At 34.4% G+C, this 23,729-nt stretch overlaps 1 protein-coding gene across 3 annotated transcripts; it reads left to right on the forward strand.

Moving 5' to 3' along the window:
- The first annotated feature begins 459 nt into the window (after positions 1-459).
- On the forward strand, positions 460-18,044 carry LOC118057826 (myosin-6). 3 transcript variants are annotated; one of them, XM_035070556.2, is made up of 39 exons: positions 460-935; positions 1,715-1,843; positions 3,368-3,511; positions 3,781-3,926; positions 4,019-4,175; positions 4,336-4,394; positions 4,516-4,675; positions 5,169-5,318; positions 5,392-5,528; positions 5,626-5,772; positions 5,884-5,985; positions 6,419-6,476; positions 6,574-6,675; positions 7,756-7,793; positions 7,932-8,058; positions 8,176-8,346; positions 8,434-8,565; positions 8,656-8,765; positions 8,893-8,953; positions 9,818-9,995; positions 10,133-10,338; positions 10,870-10,989; positions 11,567-11,665; positions 12,013-12,225; positions 12,425-12,564; positions 12,714-12,825; positions 12,921-12,941; positions 13,049-13,126; positions 13,230-13,400; positions 13,553-13,693; positions 13,896-14,078; positions 14,653-14,772; positions 14,855-14,925; positions 15,033-15,132; positions 15,664-15,720; positions 16,488-16,544; positions 17,146-17,226; positions 17,340-17,419; positions 17,500-18,044. In XM_035070556.2, the coding sequence occupies exons 1-39, from the start codon at positions 933-935 to the stop codon at positions 17,612-17,614; spliced, it is 4,476 nt and encodes a 1,491-aa protein (XP_034926447.1). In that variant the 5' UTR covers positions 460-932; the 3' UTR covers positions 17,615-18,044. The 3 variants fall into 3 exon arrangements, with proteins under 3 accessions (XP_034926447.1, XP_073267012.1, XP_073267013.1); XM_073410911.1 differs by lacking the exon at positions 12,921-12,941; XM_073410912.1 differs by lacking the exons at positions 460-935; positions 1,715-1,843 and having other exon boundaries at positions 3,373-3,511; positions 3,791-3,926.
- Positions 18,045-23,729: the final 5,685 nt, after the last annotated feature.

Consider the following 23,729-nt stretch of genomic DNA (forward strand, 5'->3'; position numbering starts at 1 on the left):
ACTCATTTAGATAAAAAAAAAATTAAATATATCAATTTTAAATTTTATAAAATATTAAAAATTGAGTTGAATATAATTATAAATTTAAAATCTACCCAACTATATTCATCATCAACTATAATTTTAAATTATTCAAAATATTCTCTTACATCCTTCAGCCCATAACAACCTTAAAAAAAAACCATATTTTTTGAATAATTCTCGACAACCTCATCGCACTTATCTAAAGCACCTGGAAGGAATTTTGAAAAAACGAAAAATGAAAAGTTACCTAAAAGAAAGGAATAATGTTTTTTTTTTTTTAAATAAAAGGTGGACGATAATTACGCGGCATTCCTATCCCAATCGGGGGTGCCACCACTCCGGAGTAAATAAACGGAATTTACAAGGGCAAATGCGGAAGTAGGAAAAAACAAACAACAGATGATGATGTCTCGAGTTTACGCGTTCACGTCGTAGTTGTAAAAAAAAAAAAAAAAAAAACACAAAACAACGAACAGAGAAAGAGAAAGGAGAAGGGAAATTTGAGAGGGAAGGGGAAGGGAAATAATAGTAATAAGGGAAAAATTTATTTCCATTTTGTTTGCAGGTTCGTTTGTTGCCGAAGGGGGTTTAAGGTCCACACCATTGTGCTGTGCTATTCACGTGAGCTCCTTCACCCCTTCTTCCTCTTCTTCATTTCAACTAAAAAAACTCCAGCTGTTTTGGAGATAGAGAGAGTTGCTGCATTCTTAGAGAGAAAAGCATAAGAGTGTGCAAAACTTGTTTAGGGCAGCGCGGAAGGTATTTGAGATCTTGTGGTGACGGCATTTTGCTGCAATTCTTCAAGAAATCGTTAATGGTTTCGTCGGCATTGTTTCCCGAGGGAGGAATCTAGGGTTTCAATTACGTCGGCGTCGGATCTAAATCTGATCATTTCGTTCTCCTCGATAATGGTATTTATTGTCTCATTTTTCGACAATATTGTTAATTTTGTTCCTAATTAGTTCTTTCCTTAAGAGCTTAATTATTGAATTGAATTTAAAATGTGAACCTTTTTAGTACTAATTGGTAAAGGTTTTAAAATATTTGTTGCTTGTGATAGAAAATTAGAATCTGAACAATGTGGAAGTGCTTGCCTTTAATTTTTCCCTTTCCTCTTGCAGATATTGCTTATTACATTTCCTGACCTTGCATATATCTTGTTCATGTCTTGTTTTAGATGCTTTCAGAAATGTTTTGATGTAACTGAGCACTATAGAATTTCTGTCCTGCTCTCCATTTAGTTGTTAATGAAAAATTTTCAATTGTATAAAGATTTGTGCAATGTCTAGAGACTAGATAATGTGAGTGCCTTGGTGGAGTGTTATTCTACTCTTAATTCTGCTCAGAGGCCAACTAGCTTTGCGGACCTTGTTACAAACTCAGAAAAATGACTATGAATGACTTACCAAAAGTAATTTTTAGAACATGTTGTAAGATGTGTTAAGGGCTGGTGTCAGAATTCATAACTGATTTAAATTATTGATTATGATCACTTGAGCTGAATAATATTTTGTTTATAGATTCTGTTCAGTAGAAGTGACCCTTTCTGCCAGCATAACTGTGTTTGGGTGGACGCTACTCTCTTTTTTTTTCAATGTTTATATTGACGCACCATGGTTATGGACGAGACTTTTGTGCTTTACTCTCTTACTCTCTGATTGATGTACTGTTGAACTTGTTGGCCAAACAGGCTGCTCAAGTCAATTCAATGGTTGGATCTTTTGTTTGGGTGGAGGATCCTGAGGAAGCTTGGATGGATGGGGAAGTTGTGGAAGTTAATGGTGAAGAAATTACAGTAAACTGTGCATCAAGGAAGGCAGTGAGTTGTTTCCAGGACCTTATATCAAGTTCTCATAACAGAATTGAGAATGTTTTTTGTTTATTAAAAAAGCTTGCTCTTCAAAACGACCCCAACCCATTATATGATATCTGATCTGGTAGATCCAAATGCTTTCCTTTCTACATTCCATGTCTGATTTAAAATATATATGGTTTTATTGGCTAGCCCATTCAAATGCTTCTTGCATGAAGGTTGGATCATTTGTTTTGGCTTGTAGTGAAACAGGTTTCATCCTTGTATTTACTGGAAGTTGAGGAACTAAAATTTGGTTATACTCTGTGAAAAGAAAGTGTTAGCAGTCAAATCAAGTCAGTGTCTTACATGATAAATTGTGTGAACTGTTTTGTTATTTTTAAAGTTTCCATTAATTGATGAAAACTGATAAATTTACTAGCAAGTCATTTCCCTGTTGTGCATAACATTCTTAAAATGCTGCTAGGGAAGTGAATGAAAATGGGCTATAACTTCTTTGGGACCAATTCATTGATGGAGTTGGTTTTTATCTTGTATTCTTTTGTTTTGCAAGAATTTAGAAGTGTTTGAATTGGATTTATATTTTAATCTTAATTATTATCTTATCCTTCAATTTGTAGTTTCTACATTTGACATGTAAAGGGTAAAATTATCTTTTTTGTTGAAATAAAGATAAAAAAGATGAAATGATCATTGCTGGTGGAACTTTGGGCAAATCCAAACTATATTGATCAGTTGATCAGGCTTATAATTGTTATGGATTTAAGAGTTGTGTTCAATATGCATTCCAGCCTAGCAAACAAAAAAATTACTTTAATTGCTCAATCAATTGAATGCCACACAAATATTGTTTTCCAAACAGGAACTTGTTTTCTAATTATTATCTGGTGAAATTAAAGATGCTTGTTGATAGAAGAAAGATGGTTTCTGCTCCCCTTTAAAAGAATACATTCACAAATGCACATGCACTTATCTTTATGTTCCACACAAAGAGGTTTAAGGTGTCAAATGTTCTTGCTTTTGGACAGAAAAGTTGTATAAATTTTATTAAACCACAAAAAAATCCTCAGCGGCTTATATCATGAAAGTTTTAAATTGATTTACGTGGTGGGATTCACAAATAATTTAATGAAACCATTAATACATCAAATCGAAAGATTTTCGTCCTACAAATACAACAATGTTTGAATTCAATATAGGTTCTGAATCTTATAATCGAAAAGTTGAAATGAGGAGAATTTAGTTTTTTTCTCTTTGTTTCATATTGGCATAGATTTCATGTTAATCCTGCAGTTATAAAATATGTGTCAATGCCTAGTCCATTTTTGTTATTTAAAACTCTAATTCTTATATTAAAAAAAGTCAAAGTTAGGAATATATCAATATCCCCTCTTCTTTCATATTGACTTAAAAAGTACATGTTAATCCCATATTAATAAAATGTGTTTTGATGCCTGGTCCACTGTTCAATTACTGTACATCGGAGTTGGGACTAAGTTTGTGGACTGTTTTCTTTTGTTGCTTTTGTAGGTTGTTGCTAAAGCATCTAATGTTTTTCCAAAGGATCCTGAATTTCCTCCATGTGGCGTGGATGATATGACCAAGCTGGCATATTTGCATGAACCAGGGGTTTTGCAGAATCTTAGATGTAGATATGATATAAATGAAATATACGTAAGTCTTAATAAATGATCTGTATCAGCCCATCACTTAATTTTGATGTTTGGCAGAAATCTTTGAAAGAGGGATGCTGTTTAGTCAGGCAGCTACTCCCTTTTATTTTAATAATATAGATTTCTGTCGCCTCTTTTGTCTTTACTTTTGAGTGTGAATTCTTTTTTAATCTTCTTCACTAGTTGTGTATGGTTAATGAAAGTTTTTCCTTTGAGGTACTTTTGGCAGTATTGGTATACGAATAACTAAACTCCCAGTGCTGATTCCAGACTTACACAGGAAATATATTGATTGCTGTGAACCCTTTCCGAAGACTTCCTCATTTATATGATAATCATATGATGGAACAGTATAAAGGGGCAACCATTGGTGAGTTGAGCCCACATCCTTTTGCCGTGGCAGATTCAGCATACAGGTGGTTTGTCATATGCTATGTTTGGTCTCAATTATCAAGTACTTTCAAATTACCTTGTGGTTGAACTAATAGTAAGATGTTAAAATTTCCAGACAGATGATTAATGAAGGAATAAGCCAGTCAATTTTGGTTAGTGGGGAAAGTGGAGCTGGTAAAACAGAGAGTACAAAAATGCTCATGCGTTATTTGGCCTACATGGGAGGGAGGGCTGCAGCTGAGGGACGGTCTGTGGAGCAGCAAGTTTTAGAGGTAATTTCTTACATATTTATTGATCTAAGTAGTTGGCTTGCGAAGTCAATGTATTTCACCTTATGTTGTGAGACGCCACTGTTTATTTCTGCAAGTGAGCATGCATTGTTAACCCCTTGGTTGACTGTCAACTTTTCTCTCTTCATTCTGTGTTTGGCAGTCCAATCCTGTTCTGGAAGCATTTGGTAATGCAAAGACACTGAGAAATAATAATTCAAGGTGGGAAACCTAAATTAAAATGTTCTCTCTCTGTTTTTAAGTAACTTTAAGGTTGTAAGATAGAATCTTTTGGTTGATTGAGACAATCACTTTACTGAATTTGAATACAATGCAATTGCAGCCGTTTTGGTAAGTTTGTGGAGATTCAGTTTGATCAAAGGGGGAGGATTTCAGGAGCTGCTATTAGAACTTATTTACTGGAACGCTCCCGGGTTTGTCAAGTGTCTGATGCTGAGAGAAACTATCATTGTTTTTACATGCTCTGTGCTGCGCCAGCAGAGGTAAGTTGCTGTTCATTTGTTTTTTCTGAAACCTTTTTGTGGAAAGACCGGGGCAGTGCAAAGATCATTTGATGTGTCATTCTTCTCTTTAGCTCTATTTTACTAGTAGAAATTCATCTAAATTTCAACCAGAACAAAAAGGATGATCTGATGCCTATACCATCTGAGTGTATGTTAAAGGTGAAAGTGAATGCCATGTCTCCACCTGTAACCTTTGATTTCAGAGGAAATAGCAGCGTAATAGCTAATCTTCCAATCAGTTTGATTTGGCTATTGAAGTCAATTTTAAAAAGTTGCTGTCCTGGCATAGTAGTTCATTTTTTAACACTCTCTATAAGCTTGGATATTGTATTTGATTTGTCACGTTGATACATCATCCTCTGTATAATGTTTCTGCCAAACTTGTACCTGGATATTCTTTTAGCCTAAAATTATATTATCTACTAGTAAGCTTAGTGTCTTATGATCGCTTGTTTCCAAATGCCACTATCAGGTTATAGAGAAGTACAAATTGGGAAATCCTAGAACATTTCATTATCTTAATCAATCAAATTTCTATGATCTGGATGGAGTGAATGAGTCTGAGGAGTATCTGGCGACCAGAAGAGCTATGGATATTGTTGGGATAAATGCTAATGAACAGGTTGGGTATCTGATTGAGTATTTGTTGTATGGATGATCCGTATGAAAATATTTACTAAAATTTCCTTTCACAGGATGCAATATTCCGAGTTGTGGCTGCAATACTACATCTAGGCAATGTGGAGTTTGCTAAGGGAAATGAAATAGATTCTTCTAAACCTAAGGATGATAAGTCTCAGTTTCATCTCAAGACAGCAGCTGAACTTTTGATGTAATTGATAATTAATTTTAGTTATCTTTAAACTTCTGCTGTGATTTTGATCTCTTGATTTATCAAGCACTTCCTATGATCCACTGTTTTTGTTTAGGTGCAATGAGAAGTCTCTTGAAAACTCATTATGCAAACGTGTGATAGTAACTCGTGATGAGAGCATAACAAAATGGCTCGATCCAGATGCCGCAACTGTCAATAGAGATACTTTGGCCAAAATTGTTTATTCGAGATTATTTGACTGGTATGCTGTAATGTATTTTATGCTTGCATACATGATGCATCATCATTCATTACCATTTTATTGCAGTGAATGGTTTAGCGTTGTCTAATGTCTTGAACATTTGTCGCCCAGGATCGTAAACACAATAAACAACTCTATTGGTCAAGATCCTAATTCCAAATCTTTAATTGGAGTTCTGGATATATATGGATTTGAGAGTTTCAAGACAAACAGGTGCTTAACTGGTATGCTTTTGTTTTCATCATTTATGGAGGTTAATTTCTTGCAGAAAAACTGCATGAAATTCCCATGTTTATTTTAACGGGGAAAGTCGATATTTATTCTTATGATGCCATTTGGAAGTTGATGGTGATAATCTGTTTTTCTTATAATTTATGAGATAAATTATGTGGGCTGGGATGATTTTGCTCATGCAAACACTTGTAACCAAGGAACCTCAGCAATAGCTCTGCTCACAATGGCAAGCACAGTTCCTTTTGTTTGTTTGATGACTTATATATAGATAATGTAATTCTAAAAAGGGGGCATCTCATCTCGGCATGGAAATATACTTTACTGTCTGTCATGCAAATTCAAGTCTAATATCATTAAGTTTGCTACAGTTTATACTTGTATTTATTTTTGTAGTGTTGCTTGCTTGTTTCAGTTTTGAGCAATTTTGTATAAACTTGACCAATGAAAAGCTGCAGCAACACTTCAACCAGGTTTGAGCATGAGATACTTGCTCAAGTTCTTTAGCATTCATCAGAACCCTTGAATGACGAATGGTGATTTATCTTACCCTGATATTTTGTTTGACAGCATGTCTTCAAGGCGGAGCAAGAAGAATATACAAAGGAAGAAATTGATTGGAGTTACATAGAATTCATTGATAACCAGGATATTCTTGATCTGATTGAAAAGGTGTAGTATTTTTCTTTTAAATTTTAAATTTTTTCTCTTGGCATGAAGCATTTTACATCACATATTTGCATCAGCTTTAGATCCAGTCTCAAAAACTAACCTTGTTTTGTTGTCTTTTCCATCTCTATTTCTCTCTTTATTTTATTTTCCTTCTATATTTTTCAATAGACAAATGTTCAATTTTGCATGGGATATTGCTGTTAATATTTTGTGTTTGAGGTGCCAAAGCATTCCAAAGACCAAAACTGTGTTGATATCTAACTCCAAATTCAGATAAGGGTTGCCTTTTGTTACAATGCCAGTTAATTGGATTTATTGCTACCATTAACATAATTGCACATAAATGCTGTAAGCTGCCAAAGTTAGGGTCTTTGATGTTATTTTTTTATTGCTAACAGTGGAAACTACAATATCTACCTTTATAAGATGATGTTAAATTAAAGCTAATACTGACTTTGGCTTGTGGGGATGAGATCTGACGAGTTATTCAATTCAATTTATTTTTTTCTCCTTGCATTTACAAGCTGGTGTCGTATACCCACCTTTTGAAACAGTTTTGTGTTGTTGTGTCTCATAATTACTGTGCCTATCAAGTAAAGCTCAAGGACAATAAAGACTGCCAAGTAATTTGTTTGTCATTGCATCTTAAGCAGTGTCCCTTGTTGCTTCAATTAGTCAAGAAAGTCAGCTCAGTGGCTTCTTGATATCCAAAAGTGTGTTTTCTGTTGTAACTTTATATTCTTGTCTAGTTATTTATTTTGTGTTGAAGTAAATGTGCTCTTTTCTTCTAAGAACAATCAAATACTATTTTGATTGTAGAAATGGAACCACTGATGAGATTGATTGTAGTATTTCCTTGCAAGTTAAATAGTTTTCAGATTTTATGTTATTGTGATTCCTATTGGATGTTGGTTTTGTGTTACTTGCATTCATTGGACGTTCTCTCTATTCCTGTTTTTTTTTTTTTTTTTTGTTGTTGCGTTTCAATCTGGTACATATTTAAGCATCATAAAAGAGGATCTGACATGATGGATGTTCTTTTGTGTTTCATCTTTCTAATAAGTGCTCATACGATTTCAGAAACCTGGCGGCATCATTGCTCTGCTTGACGAAGCTTGGTATGTATGTTGTAGAAAACATAGGACAACTCTTCGTCCCATTTAGTCGATGCAGACATTAAAAAGAGTATTTTGGTCTGTCCAGAAATTTTCCATTGATATGGTAGTGATATATTAGCTTTTGTTTGTTGTTTGCAGTATGTTTCCTAGATCAACACATGAAACATTTGCAGAAAAGCTTTATCAGACTTTCAAAGACCACAAACGTTTTAACAAACCTAAGTTAGCTCGCAGTGACTTCACCATTTGTCATTATGCTGGAGATGTAAGTATTCTCTGCTTTTTGGTACATATGAGATTGTGCCGCAATGCTAGTTCTTCATGAAGCAACTAAAAAGTGAAGTGCAGCTTAATACTCATCACAGGAGAATTTCGATTGTAGGTGACATATCAAACTGAACATTTTCTGGATAAGAACAAGGATTATGTTGTTGCAGAGCATCAAGCTCTTCTCAGTGAGTCCAAGTGCTCCTTTGTTTCAGGCCTGTTCCCACCATTGCCTGAGGAATCTGCCAAATCATCAAAGTTCTCATCAATAGGTTCTAGGTGTAAGGTCAGTTTATGTTCAAGCGTGCATAAGTTTAATGTGTGTTAATTAACATTTTCAACATTTTTCAGTTTTAACCCTATCTCTCTACAGCAACAACTACAAGCATTACTTGAAACACTGAGTGCTACTGAGCCACATTACATTCGTTGTGTAAAACCGAATAATGCTCTAAAGCCATCCATCTTTGAGAATAATAATGTTTTACAACAGCTGTGTTGTGGGGTAAGATTCAAGATTGTGGTCATTTCATGTGTCATGGCATTTCTTCATTGATAAAAACCATGCCCGGCATGTATACTTTTCTGATTCCAGGGTGTGATGGAAGCAATTAGGATTAGCTGTGCTGGATATCCCACCAGGAAGACTTTTGATGAATTTGTTCGTCGTTTTGCCATTCTGGCACCAGATGTGCTGCATGGCGGGTAGCTTTTTAAATTTCTCCTTTAAATTTGTTTCTTAATTCTAGTTTTTGTTTATTTATTTATTCTTTCTTGGATTTGAATTGAATTAGATGTTCCTTTTCATTTTCTATTATTTATGCCTTGATAGCTGCAATGAGGTTAGTGCTTGCAAGATGCTTCTAGAGAAGGTGAACCTCGAAGGTTATCAGGTATGTTTTCAGTAATACCTTTTTAAGAATAATGAATAATCTTAAGGTATAGCTTTTCTCTTGTAATTCATTTATAATCTATGTTCAACTATCTGAATGTCTGTCTTGTACATGCTTGCATGGATATGTACATGCAAGGAATGACTATCAGTCAAGCAATGAATGCATGTTGAAATCTTGTTTTAAATCATGAGCCCTCTTTGGAATCTACTAGTCTACATTTTTTTTCCCTGCTATAAATTGTTGGGTTAAACTGTAAAAGCATCCCTAAACTAGGGGCCATTTTGATTGAGATCCCCTAAATTATAAATATCATTATCATTATTATTATTTTTGTCTTCAACTCTCGAGAATTATAAGGTGTTTTGATTGACACCCATCTCATTATGTTGTGTCCAATGTAGTTGGTAAATATCACATACAATTCACATGTTTTCCTTAAAAAGTACAAAAAAGTCATAATACCATCACGGGCTTCATGATGATAATTTGATCATATAGCATATGATGTTTTTATATAATATTGGTGAAGGTTAATTTTTTAATGTTTCTTGACCAATTATTGATGATATTTTGATATTTTATAAGAGAACATGTGAAACTCAGATGTTTTAACAGAAACATGGATGGAATGTAATGGAAGTGGTGTCAATCAAAACACCTTGTCATTCAGGGGTTGAAATTAGAAAAAATAAATAAATTGGGGTGTGTCAATCAAAAAGACCTATAGTTTAAGGGGTGTATAGATTATCCTATGTTGTTGTTATGGCATATTTTCTGCATTTGGAATCTACCAGGATATTTGTTTTGTACTAAATTCCCAAGGTACTTAAAGAATGTCTTATTGAATAATTTCTATTGCAGATTGGCAAAACAAAAGTTTTTCTTAGAGCTGGTCAGATGGCTGAGCTAGATGCTCATCGAAGTGAGCTGTTAGGAAGATCAGCAAGCATCATCCAGAGGAAAGTTCGTTCGCATTTTTGTCGCAAAAGCTTTATCTTATTGCGGCAGTCTGCCATTCATATCCAAACTTCATGTAGAGGTACCTGTAGCTTCCTATTCATGCACCACCCCTTAGTGAATTTGACTGTGGTGTAGTCCATGAAATTATTGAATTTTGAATGTATTGGTCAGTGATTGAAATCGTATCAGCTCATGCTTTATTTAATGTGATTGCAGCTGAAGTAGCACGCAATAGGTTTGAATGCCTGAGAAGAGAAACTGCTTGTTTGAAAATCCAGAAATATTATCGCAGGTACCTTGCAAGTAAAGCATACAACAATTTGTGCTTCTCAGCTGTCTCCATTCAGTCATGCATGCGTGGAATGGCTGCTCGTAATGAGCTTTGTTTCAGGAAGCAGATGAGAGCTGTTATTGTCATCCAGGTTAATTCCAAAACCTCATAAGAAATTGGTTATAGCTTTCTTATGTTATTTTTTCTTTTCTTTGCTCTTCATTTCACCATCTTTCTTCCATTCGGGGAAGCAAAGAACGAAGCACATTTGTTTTGCAAAAGCTGTCTAGCCATTCCATATAGTTAGGCAATAGATGATTGTGAGCATGTCTGAATGTATGTGACAATAGCATTGTTTTTTGTTTTCAATAATAATAATTCATCAAAGGGTTTCTCAACACAAGAACAATGGACATAGGCAGTGTATGACTGCAAATGTGAGGTGTATTGTGCTTAGGGACATGGGATTAAACCTTGTCTTTCTCTGCCGCGATCTTAAGGGATGAGATAGGGCTACCCAAAGTTGAGTGGGCCAGCTTTTGACAAATCACCTGACATTATTTGTCATGGCTGACACTTTGATGGAAATGCAGTCATTTGCTGCACATCTGTTGATTGGATTTTCTATTATGTTTTTCACTATATATGCTTTCTTAATCTATTGGAATTCTTGCTTTTGCAGAGTCAATGCCGAAAACATTTGGCCCAACTTCATTATTTGAGGTTAAAACGAGCAGCAATTGCCACTCAATGTGCCTGGAGAGGTCGGGTTGCTCGTAAAGAATTACGGAAGCTTAAAATGGTGATCTCGTCTTTCTTTATTTTCTATTTTCTTCTCCAATAAATTATATCTAAGATTGCAAATCCTGCTTTGCAAAATGTTTTGTCCATATTTCTTTTTTGCTTCAACCGTTCCATAAATAATCTGATAATGAATTTTAGTATTATTTTTATTCCCAAAATAAACTTGGGATGGGCCTAAAAGCTGGTTTGGATTGCCACTACAGAAAAATTGGTTATTTTATTCAAGAAGGGAACCTTGTGTTTTTGCTAAAGTAATCGATCAATTCTCGCTCAAGTTTCCCAACATCCCTTCTTGGGTTTCTGTGTAATTGTTGTGTCCTTGGGTGCCTCCAGTACAGTTTTCCTTAATTGAATTTTGCACTTGGAGAAAAAATGATCAATTTTTAAAACCATTTATCTTGCCTCGTTTGCATGCAAAGCTGCTTGGGTAACATAAATCTGCATAATTTAGTCTTTGCTCCACCCAAATTCCATCCCTTAAATTCCCGATCTATTCAAAATTGCCCCATTGCTTGTGGTTTCCTAAAGCAGTTTTATTTGCTAATATTTCATTGACTCTTCTAATGTGTCTGCAGGCTGCTAAGGAGACTGGTGCTCTCCAAGCTGCAAAAAGTAAACTGGAAAAGGAAGTTGAAGAACTCACCTGGCGTCTGCAGCTGGAGAAACGAATGAGGGTAGGGATGTTTGTTTGTTTGGATTTCTCTTTTCTCCTAAATAAATGAACGACATCATATGAACATAACTTCCCTCTTGTTTGTATGGTATTTAATAACAATGTATGAAAAGATACAATTTTTCTGTGTTGAGCTCCAGAGAGATATGATCTTTAGCCATTCACTGTGTTGAGGAATATTGTGTTGAAGTTAAAATTACAATCTAGAATGCGCATATGAATATGCTAGCTTTGTCTATTGACTAGAAGCACAAAGTTGGTTGGATTTGTGTTTTCTGGTTTTTTTCCCTCTAGTTTGTTAGCTATTTGGTATTGATTGTTTGTAAGTGATGGTTCTATTGAATGCAGGCTGACCTAGAGGAATCCAAAACACAGGAAAATGCAAAATTACGCACAGCATTGCAAGAAATGCAGCTTGAATTCCAAGAATCTAAAGCTCTGTTAATCAAGGAACGAGAGTCTATAAAGAAAGAAGCTGAACAAGTCCCAACCATACTGGAAGTCCCAGTTATTGATAATGAACTGGTGAATAAACTTACTGCTGAAAATGAAATGCTCAAGGTAAAGCTTTTTATGCATTGCTATTTTCTTCTAAATGAACTTTCGAGCTGGTACAGGGCTTGTCAAATGACTGTATATGTATTGCTTCTATATGACCGCATTTAGCATACAAATTTGAAAGAGACACAAGCAAAAAAATCCCATTTGAGGCATGTGCTTCAACTTTCACTTAAATGGTGTTTTGTGGATGACAATGTAGGCTATGGTAAGCTCACTGGAAAAGAGAATTGATGAAACAGAGAAGAACTATGAAGAGACAAGTAAGCTTAGTGAAGAGCGTCTGAAGCAGGCTTTGGATGCAGAGTCAAAGATAATTGAGCTGAAAACAGCCATGCAGAGGTTTCTACAGTGATTTTTTTTTTTTTGTCAAAAGAGTCAAGCACTTAAATTGCATTTTTAAGTCAACAAGAAGTGGGATAATGGGATTTTTCCTTGATAACTTAGTGTTAATTATATGAATTTAAATTACTGACAGTTTCCTTTTTCAGGCTTGAAGAAAAACTTTCTGACATGGAAGTTGAGGACCAAGTTCTGCGGCACCAAGCACTGTTCAGTTCATCTTCAAGAAAAATGTCAGAACATTTGGAAATTACCTCTCAGGTAAAGCGCATGAATATTTTTTTTGTTAAACATTTATACTTCTCATGTCATCTCTTGGAAACTTAATAATTTTTTTTTATTTTAAATTGCTGCAGCATCTAGAAAATGGTCATCATGTAAGTGAAGAATAGAAAGATACATAATTTTATTTTATTTAAGATTTATACACCATTTCTGAGTGTTCCTGTATTATCTATTGTCCTAAGTGAGCATACTTCTTCAGGAACCACCAACTCCATCTAAAAGGCTTGGCACAGATGCTGACAAAAAAATGAGGAAATCTCAGATTGAACGGCTACATGTACGTGCTTAAAGATGGAAAAACAGTTTCCCCCCCCTGATTTTTGGTTTGGGAGATTAATGGTGATGTAATCCTAAATTTAATCCTTTTTTCTGTGATGTAGGAGAGTGTAGATGCTCTAATAAAATGCGTGGAGCAAAATCCTGGGTTTAGTCAAGGAAAACCAGTTGGAGCATTTACCATTTACAGATGCCTTGTCCAGTGGAGATCGTTTGAAGCAGAAAAAACCAGTGTATTTGATCGTCTTATTCAGATGATTGGTTCTGCAATAGAGGTAACTTGATTTTCTCCTTCCATGCACGGTTTATTTGAGAATTATCCTGCCTCTAAACCAAACCACAACATAGGTAACTGAAGAAAAAACAGAATTGTTTAGAGTTCTGTGATTCAACATCTAACATTCTGGATGGTATGTAATGCTTGCAGAACCAGGATGACAATAATCATATGGCATACTGGTTATCTAATACCTCAATGCTGCTGTTCTTACTTCAACGGACTTTAAAAGGCAGTGGTGCCAATTCAAATCCACCTCCTCCAACATCATTTTTTGGAAGGATGGCCCAAGTAATGAGATAACCCCCCCTGAAATTTCTTTTGTAGTAATGCTCACATAAAAATGATTTGACAATCTCATATCATGTAACTATATTTTGAAGACGCCTAACTCTACTTTAATTCACAAGATTCTATTCTTCTTTTGTTCTCAAAGTTTTATTTAATGTCCTGCTTATGCAAATGAGTCATTTGAGACCTGGTATTTCTTCAGGGTTTCCGTACTTCACCTTCTTCTGCCAATCTTAGAGTTGGTAAAGATATACAGATGGTTGAGGCCAAGTATCCAGCCTTGCTTTTTAAACAGCAGTTGACAGCATATGTGGAGACAATATATAGCATTGTTCGGGATAATTTTAAAAAGGATTTATCACCTCTTCTTTCATCATGTATCCAGGTAAACTGACCTTTATTCTTCATTTGTGAATCCTGCCATGATATATTTAATGTGCCTTTCGTTTTTCCTATCAGTAAATGGGCAAACCCATTTCATTTTTTCAATGATTCAAAATGTTATCATAATTTATGCTGTAATTTTTGTTGAAAACTAACAAGAATTAAATGATTCAATGCATGATCTTGAAATCTAATTTTAGTGTTAACCATAGATTTTGACGAAGTGTTATCATCAATTGAATTTCTATATATATATATATATTGCTTAATTTCCTTACCTTTTTCCTTTCAGTTTTCTTTCATAATCAGATCAGTAAACTGGTCATTTTTGTTGCATTGAGTGTATCTTATGCAAATATTTGAAGATCTCTGCTATAATTTTCAGATGTTTTAATATAGATTTGAAGACCAGTTTTTTCCTTGGCTTGAATGCATCTTCTTTCTCACTACCGAGAAAAATGATAGTGGTTGTGCTTGTAATTGGAAGAATTTCAAGTTGTTCTCAATGGACTTCATGTGCTACTCTGGGAATTTCCCCAGCAACCATAATTTCTAAGACTAATAATGAAATTCAGGCACCAAGGGGAACTGCTTTAAAATCATCTCTGTCATTTGGCCATAGTACGCCAGCTGATTCCTGGCGCAGCATTGTCAATAGTCTTGATGGGCTGCTATGCACATTGAAAGAAAACTTTGTACGTAATTGTTGCTTTCAACAACATCAAAGTAATAATATTGTCCTTTTTATGCTCTGAACTATGCTTAATGTTGTTTCAGGTGCCTCCAATTTTTGTGCAGAAGATATTTACTCAAATTTTCTCATACATCAATGTGCAGCTGTTTAATAGGTAAAGAACTTTTTTATCCTTTTCAAATGTCAAATAATGCTGTATACTTGGATACTGTTGCATGATACATCATTAACTTGACAATGCAATTGTTGGTATAATTGCAGCCTTCTGCTTCGTCGAGAGTGCTGCACATTCAGCAATGGGGAATATGTGAAGGCTGGGTTAGCTGAATTAGAATTATGGTGTGGCCAAGCAAAAGAAGAGGTACCCTTCTAAATTTGTCTCCAAGTAAAATGCACCTTAATCCTATCTTTTGTCGTTATTTCTGTATCATCAGAAGCCGCTGTTGTTCCATGCCAATTCAGAAGTCTTATGTAGGGGATCTGAACAAAATTAGCAAGGCTGCATTAACAATTAATGTTTTTTTTTTTTAAATTATTAAAATCAAAAAATTGTGTTGAAAAGAAAAGCATAAACTAACATTTTAGAATTATACATTCTATTTTTCTCTGTTTTTTATGTTGTTTAGCTATTATTTTATATACAAGTTGCTTTTATGTAGTTGATAAAATTCTGAGTATGATTTCATATCCTGTAATGGCTATTTGCATGCTTCGTCTACATCATGTATGCTTCAGTGCAAAGGAGAAAACTGTTTATTTTTTTATAAAATATTTGATTTTTGGGGGTTCTTTAGACCTCTGTCTTTGTACTTATGGTTAATAACCTTCCATGGGGGCTTTGCAGTTCGTTTCCATATTAATTATTGTTTGTATATTGATTTTTGAATTGCAGTATGTAGGAGCATCCTGGGATGAACTTAAACACACTAGGCAAGCTGTTGGATTCTTGGTATGGCTTTCTCTATGGATGTTGCTTTCCTTTTTGAGCCTTGTTATGGATTTTACGAAGATGACAAGGTCGAGCCTGTGTTTTAAGTCAGTTCAATTGTTTTTTCATTTTGTGGTAGTTACTCACTTAGGCCTGGGTTCCTTGAAGTTACAATCTGGCCCGACTATTAAATCGATTGTTTTGTCATACTTATATTTTGTGTTAACCTAAAAAAGTTAAAGAAACTAACATTTGTTTCATTTTTTATTTAGTTTTTAGAAAAGAGAGAAAAAGAATACTTGTGCTATAGAAGTTTCTTCCTTTATCATGACATTGTGATGTTCTTATCATAAGCAAACTGAGTAAGTGTTCCTAAGCATACCAAAATCCAAATTAACATATCAACTAAGCCTGCTCCTATGTATTCTGAATTCATCTATGTGCAAACCCTGTTCGCGAATCTTGTCTCAAATGTTTCACATTTCTTGTAACCATGGCCTATACATTGGGCATAGGCATTCCATAATTTGCTAAACAATCTGTAGTTTTTGATAACATTAACTTGTTCTTTAGCCTTAACAATCTCTAGTCGCCTCACATTATAATTTTACAATTTCTTTTAATTTAAGTTGAATTATACTAAAGTATTGTTATAAAACACCCCCTTTGAAAAGTGAAGTTGCGCATATGAAAATTTGCATTTAGTGCTTTTCTGTTTTGCTCAAATAGAAATTATTCTTTTAATTGTATTTTTAACTATCCTAATTCTGCATGCTATTTGCCTCCAGGTTATACACCAGAAATCGAGAATTTCCTATGATGAAATCACCAATGACCTTTGTCCGGTATGTCTCCCCTTTCCTCCCTTCTTCCTCCTCTCCCTCTCATAGTGCGCGCACACACACACTTGAATTGACAAAATATCAGAGCTGTTGGAGAGTTGGTGATGGAAAAATTCAGTGAGGAAACTTATTACAGAACTTAGATGGAAACAGGCATGTTGTTTGGCATCATATCAATAATGAACTTGAATTTGCAAAATATCATACCTGTTGGAGAGTTAGTGATGGCTGCAAAATTCAGTGAGGAAACTTCTTAAAAGAACTTGGGTGGAAGCGGGTGCATTCTTTGGCAATTAGTCAATAATGAAGCAGGAATAATGCTAGCTGTACCAAACTTTTAGAACTGATGTGGCAGCGGCAGCCTGTGATAGGTGTTGTGCAATTCGTTATATAATGTGGTAGGTCAGTTTTGGAATCAATTTAGTGAATGGTTTGGCAAATTGTCTCTACATTTGCATTACTATGTAAGCAATTGCAGGGGAAAAGAAAGGGAAATGAGAAAGGAAAAGCAAAAAGCAACTTGGGTTTCTTCTGTGCCATTGCCAAGTTAACTCCATCCCCCCCCCCTCCCCTATCTCTCATCAGCAGCTTTTCCTGGTTTCAGGTCCTTAGTGTCCAACAGCTATACAGAGTATGCACTTTATACTGGGATGACGACTACAATACTCGAAGTGTATCTACTGATGTAAGTTGGATTGAATTGATCATTTACTTGTTAGATTCTGTATTTTATGTTTGCCAAGTATTAATTTAAATCTGTTAATATTTGATGTGTTGCTGCACCTTGTGTTTGTGTAGGTGATTTCCAGCATGAAAATACTTGCAAACGACTCAAATGATGATGATGGCAACTCATTCTTGATAGATGACAATTCAAGGTAAGAAATGAAAGTCATTCCTTCTAAGTGGATAGATGACGAGTCAAACTCCCAACTCATTATGCCACTTGAATGTGCAGCATTCCTTTCTCAGATGATGACTTATCTGGCTCCTTTCACGAGAAGGATTTCTCAGATGTAAAACCTGCTGCAGATCTTCTGGAGAATCCAGCCTTCCAATTTTTACAGGATTAAGGCTGTGGTTTTTTAGCATTTTGTCTCTTCATGATATTCTGTCAAGATATCCAGTCATTTCCACGCTGTAAATACTCTTCACTCTCGTAGTTTTGTTTTTTCAGTAACATCTGTTGCCCCAAATGTAATGTTATTCCTTTACATTAGAGTTGTAAAAATTTCATTAGGCTGGTTCTCATAGTCAAAGGGGCATGGATGGGTTTTACTGGTTTCCATTTAGTTTCTTCTTTTCATTTTTATAGGAATACTTGGGAACAGCATTCTCTGTAGGGATGGTAGGAGGGAAGAAATTTCAGTGTAGGATGGTGGGAGGTAGCTGATCCCAAGATTACTCTAACCACCATGTTTTAACTGTACAAATAGAGAACATGACTTGATATCTATAGTAAAGTTGGGTTATCAGCACATTCCTTGTTGACATATTTACTGATATGCTTGGTGTTGGTTCCTAGACAAGCATCTCTGCGTAGTTTTTATGCTTTACTGATTCTTAATTCTCCCTCCCTCTACATTTTCCTCGTGTACTGCTGTTGGCAGCGTGATTATGTCAGGACTGGCAGGTGGTGGATTAATCACCTGGGGGTGCTAGGTCCGAGCATATTCATTTCAGTCTGGTTTTCAACTGAACTAAAGTTTTTGAACTGAACTGAACTAAACCGAAAACCAGTTTAAACTGATTAATTTTTGATTTGTTTTCCTTTCTTCGTTTGAACTGAAATTATTCCAATATTTGGCTTTCTATTGCTTCTCGATCTCAATTTGTAGGTTCCGCTATTGGATGTACACCTGGAATTGGATCTGGAACTATTCTATTCTTGGACAGGATCATAGCCATGTGAGAAAAGGCTGAACTTAAAAGCGCAAAAACTGAAATTTTGCATTTCAGTCGTCTTAGTGACTATAGATTATAGAGTAAGGAGAGAAAGGAGTCGGTCCCCGTAGCCCATAAAAAAGTGTTCAGTTACTTCGAATGGCACACCTGGTATGTCCCTCCATGAAAAAGATTGGCACGCACTGTGTTGAGCATTTAGAGCGCATGTCCAACTCAAGCCCAGATCAAAATATGAGAGACGAGAGACAGAAAGAGGGGGATGACTACTCTTGTCTTAGGAAATACTAATTTAGGTTTAAGGTTAGAAAAAAAATATCTTATCTATATTTTTTTTAAAAAATGCTGGTTGAACTGGTTTGATTTGATTGTGTTCAATTAGTTTTAGACTCTCAATACTGAAACCAAACCAAACTAAATTTTTGTTATGATTTTTTAATTAGTTAATTCAGTTATTTTATTTATTTTATTTTTATTTTCTCGGTTTAATATATAGGAAGTGTCCTTTGTCTTGTTACTTTGCTGAATAGAGCCTTGCTACCTTGATGTCTGAAAGAGCAGCGCTAGTTGCCTCTAGGACAATGATCTCGGTCTTGAGTACTTGCCCAAGACGTTGACGACAGAGTCTGTTCAGTTAACAGTCTTGGATGTTTTACGAATACACGTAATTGTATCCAACACAGAGAAGTCCAAGAATTATGGATAATAGAATTTTATCTACCTCCATCTCTGGAAAAAAAATAAATTGAAGAAATAGATATGGCCATAGAGTGCTATAATCTGCCCAGTCGTTTCTCTGGTTCAACTTCAACGCTCGTCTTGGTCTCATCTCAATCGAGTCTCATGGTTTCATCCAGAAGCAAAAGGGATGCTAAAATAAATTATCTGACGGTTAGAATTGATATGGAGTTAGCCTTGGGTGGTTCGGAATTGGTTCTGGACAATGCTTTTTCGGAAAGCAGAGATCATTGCGGCCTCCAGAATAAGATGTTTATTTTTTTTTTATAACTAAGAGCATCATGAGCGTTGAGCCAGACTAATCCCCTTTCGTATTGGGTGGCAAGTGCTCCCCAAGCGGCCGGCTGCAGACAAAGAGAGGGGTCGAACCTCAGACCTCGTAAGTGACGAGAGTGTGCCTAACCACTCTGCCAGGACCCATGGGCTCCAGAATAAGATGTTTGAGAATATAATAACAATTATAGTTTGAAATATTTTTTGCTCGAAAATATATCAAAATAATATTTTTTTTTATTTTATTTTTTAAAATTATTTTTGATATCATCATATTAAAATAATTTCAAAACATAAAAAATATTAATTTTAAATAAAAATAAAAATATTAAATTTTAAAAAAGTATGGCAGCACATGCCAATACTGAAGTCGAAAAACAATAACATTGAAGGCTATTGTTTGACTGGTTCTTCAGTGCCAATTTCTAACCGATTTCTTCCAACATTCATGTGCTCACATGGTGCTGCCATGTTTCAGTTTCTTGTTCCCTCACTTGGTAGAACGTTTGACTCAAAATCATATGTTGGATGCCCTTTCAGTTATTACAGTTATGGAGTTAGTTGCTCGTCGATATACTTTAATATACATATTCTTTATAATTAAATGAATGCATCAAACTATTCAACCGTTGTGTGTGTATACATATTCTTTTTCTTTGATTTTTTTTAACGCCTCAAGAAATTATTACTAGATTCATTTACTTTTTAGTTTTGGCATGATTCTTAAATAATATCATATATTTATTTATTGATTTTTTCTTAAATATTAAGCTTCAGTCACATAACATGCTATTTTAATATATTTTTTCTAAAACAAGCTTTAGCAATCATAATTTTTTTTTTTCAAAAAACAAAAACAACGTTTATAGTTAAAAATATTGTGTTGATTAAAATAAATAAGAGATATGGTAATAAAAAATTTATCCTTATGAGAAAATAATTAAAAAGATTGTATTTTTTTAGTTTAATAATGGTAGCAAAGTATTTCCAAAAACTTGAAAAAAAAAATTTATATTTAAATATATTTGAATCCCTTGTAATGTAGGGTGGACATACCAACTACTATTTGACTAAATAGATATACATTGCTTGCTTATGGGTAGTAGTGCAATGATTTTTTAATTTTGGTTTGATAGGAAAATACGTTGAGTTAATTAATTCTAGCATGTAAGAAATTTCGCAAACTTTCAATTATTAAAATAGATAGAAAAATGAGTTGATCAACAAGTTTTATGGTACTCGAAGAGTTACTAGTAGTATTCTAATGAAGTTAATCAAGAAATTTTATGGTACTCGAGGAGTTACTAGAAGTATTTTAATAGTTATTTTATTTAATCCATTTTAAAAGATAAATATATACAAATATAAAAGAGAAATTCCATATGAAAATATTCTTTTCACTTTTGGTTGGTCATTGATTTTTCTATCTCTTAATTCTCAGGCCCCCTCCTTACACTGGCCAGCTAATTTAAGTTTCTAGAATCAAATTCTGTGCACATAGACATTTCATTGATTTTTCTGGTGCCTTCTCTATGAAATATATCTCTGCAACTCTCCCGCTCTCGCGACCCACATGAGTTGGGAGAACCAAATCGTTAGCACATAGCAAGAAATATCGACAATAAAATAAAGCCGTCGGAGCCACAAGAAAGATTTTTGGTGGAGCCAAGTGCAATGGCATCGGGATTGCTTGGCCGGAATCAGACTTCATTCAAACTTCGCAACCGACCTCATCATCGAACCAAACCCTATCATTGGAGACTGTGCTATATTAATTAGGGAATTATATTCTTTCTTTCGAGAAATGGAGCCTGCCCATATGCTCTCTCGATTTATTAATTTACAAAGAATCCCAGTATTAACTTAGTGGGGCTACTATACTTGTTGATGATTTCTCTAATTCTTAATTATATTCCTTGGTTGTTCTTCGAGAACTGGTATTTTTATTCACTATATTCTTTCTGCCAATTAAATTTACTAAAATAGAGAAAGAGAAGCCATCATTTGAAAATAAAACAATATATTGTGTTCCATTCGCACAAACACAAGTATGAACAGACGAGAGGATCATATATATATTAACCCGAAAGAGACCTAATTTGTTTTTTGTTTCCAATTGGACATCTTATCTTTTTGTATGAATTTAAATGCAAAACATGAATATAAAAATAGATTACTCATATGCTACGAATTCCCATGACACATAATAAGAATAAAAGCCGAAACCTGATTGGAAATCGAAAAATATACAGATTTTGAATCCTCGAGGCTTGCATGACCAGCATGCTTGAAACTCGACTGGTGAAAGGGTTATTGCAGTCGGTTCTTCTTGCGAGTCAAATAGGAGATGAACATTATATATATATATATATGGTTTGTAACATGGAGACTTAATAGGTTTTATATATCAGGTCCAAGAATAATGCATGTGGTCTCCGCAAATGATCGATGCTTATATCTAATTAAGGCTCGTTAATTGATGATTAATTAGGAAGAGAAATTAATTTTAAATTTATTATTCCACTTTCTAATTATATATCTTCTCATGTATCCATGTGAGCCTTGACTAGTTTAATGTGAATTGTATGTTGATCACTTCTTCTCCTGTAGAATTAGAGAAAGGTCCAAATGCGAGCTAAAGAACGTGCCTGTGCGCATAAACTATTAGCTATAGGATTAGAAAGGAACATAAATATTGCCAAAAGATTTCGAAAAAGGTAACAGATCCTCGAGCAATAATCATATGGCCGGGCCCTTTTCTAATTAATCACTGTTCTAGCTAAACAATATCCCTTTTTTTCTTTTTTTTTCCTCCCCCACATCAAATCTTAGTAACCCGGTTTTGAAGGCATATATTCGGCCCTTGATTCTTTGTTGACCATCGAAATGAACAACCACTAGTAAATAATGGATAATTTCCCATACTCTAAGGGCCTCGTCATATGGGTGAATTTTTTTATTTTTTTTTTGAAAAAAAAGTTGGGATAGTGAAGATTCAACGGCAAAACTTCATCATGTGTGGAAAAAGAAATTGTTCGAGATGAAATGCCCATGGTACTGTTTTGGTAGAGTCAAGAATTAAAAGTTTAAATCATTGATGGAATCAAAACTTAATAAAATAGATTTATAGATAATATACATGATGAGTTCCATCTTTAAAGTTATATAATAAGAAACGGCGAAAAAGTAATATTCTTAAAGGGTGACACTTCACCTTATTTTGAATAATAGTAAGGAATAATTATGGTGATTAATAATATGACAATGACTGTTTTTTAAAATATTTTTTGTTTGGAAATCTATTAAAATAATATATTTTTTAATTTTTTTATATCAGTATATTAAAAAAATTTGAAAATTTACAAAATAATAATATGAAGTGAAGAAAAAAATAAATAATTTTAAATTTTTTAAAAAATATTTTTATAATATAAAAACAAATAAAATATAAGAGTTTATAAACCGGCTAGGTTCATAGATAAAAGTTCAAGAAGCTTCAATTTAAAGTAAAATTAATAAGCATCCCATCTTAAAACCTTCATGGTGTATGTTTAGGGTTTATGGACAGCCTTCGAAGTTAGGACAGCTTTTCGAGGTCCAATTAATACCACTTTTAAGTTTTGTTTCGAAATCTTTTAATCTGAGATTCAGACCAAATTAATGTTACCCGTCTTGTGCCAATCATCTTGGCTTTTTCCTCGTACTTTTTTTTCTATTGTTTTTTTTTCTAGGATTATTACAGATTTTGTGAAATTAATTTTTCTCATTTCATCCAATTATTAAATAGCCCTTCAGTAAAATTAATTATTTTCTGCAACACAGGCCATTGACCATTTAATTAGACCAGCTATTTTTCAATAAAACATATAGCTAGGTTGCAGACCTTTCTACTACTTTAATATTTTATTGTTTCGACGAAAAGACTTGAGAATTTGTTTCACTGAGCTAGGTTGTGCTCATGAATGTCTCACTTATGACATTGATGAGCGATCATGAGCCCTACAGAAGGACCTACAGCGCAAATCAATGGAAACGGATAGGTCAAGGATTCATGGGTCTGGCTGCAGAATCCTCAGCTCATCATCAATCCTAATATTATTATGGTGATGATTGTTCATGCGTGTGATTGGCACCTCTTCTTGTTTTCAATTAATGGAGCTAGCCACCCTAGCTCGGAGCACGCTTCCTGATGCTCTTCCAAGAAAAAAACTTAAAAGTAATCATCAGAAGAAGAAAAGACTTGCGACCCCATGCTAATCGCATTTTAATTAGCAA

This window comes from Populus alba, chromosome 8 (genome assembly GCF_005239225.2).
Source record: "Populus alba chromosome 8, ASM523922v2, whole genome shotgun sequence".
NCBI classification, from domain to species: Eukaryota; Viridiplantae; Streptophyta; class Magnoliopsida; order Malpighiales; family Salicaceae; genus Populus; species Populus alba.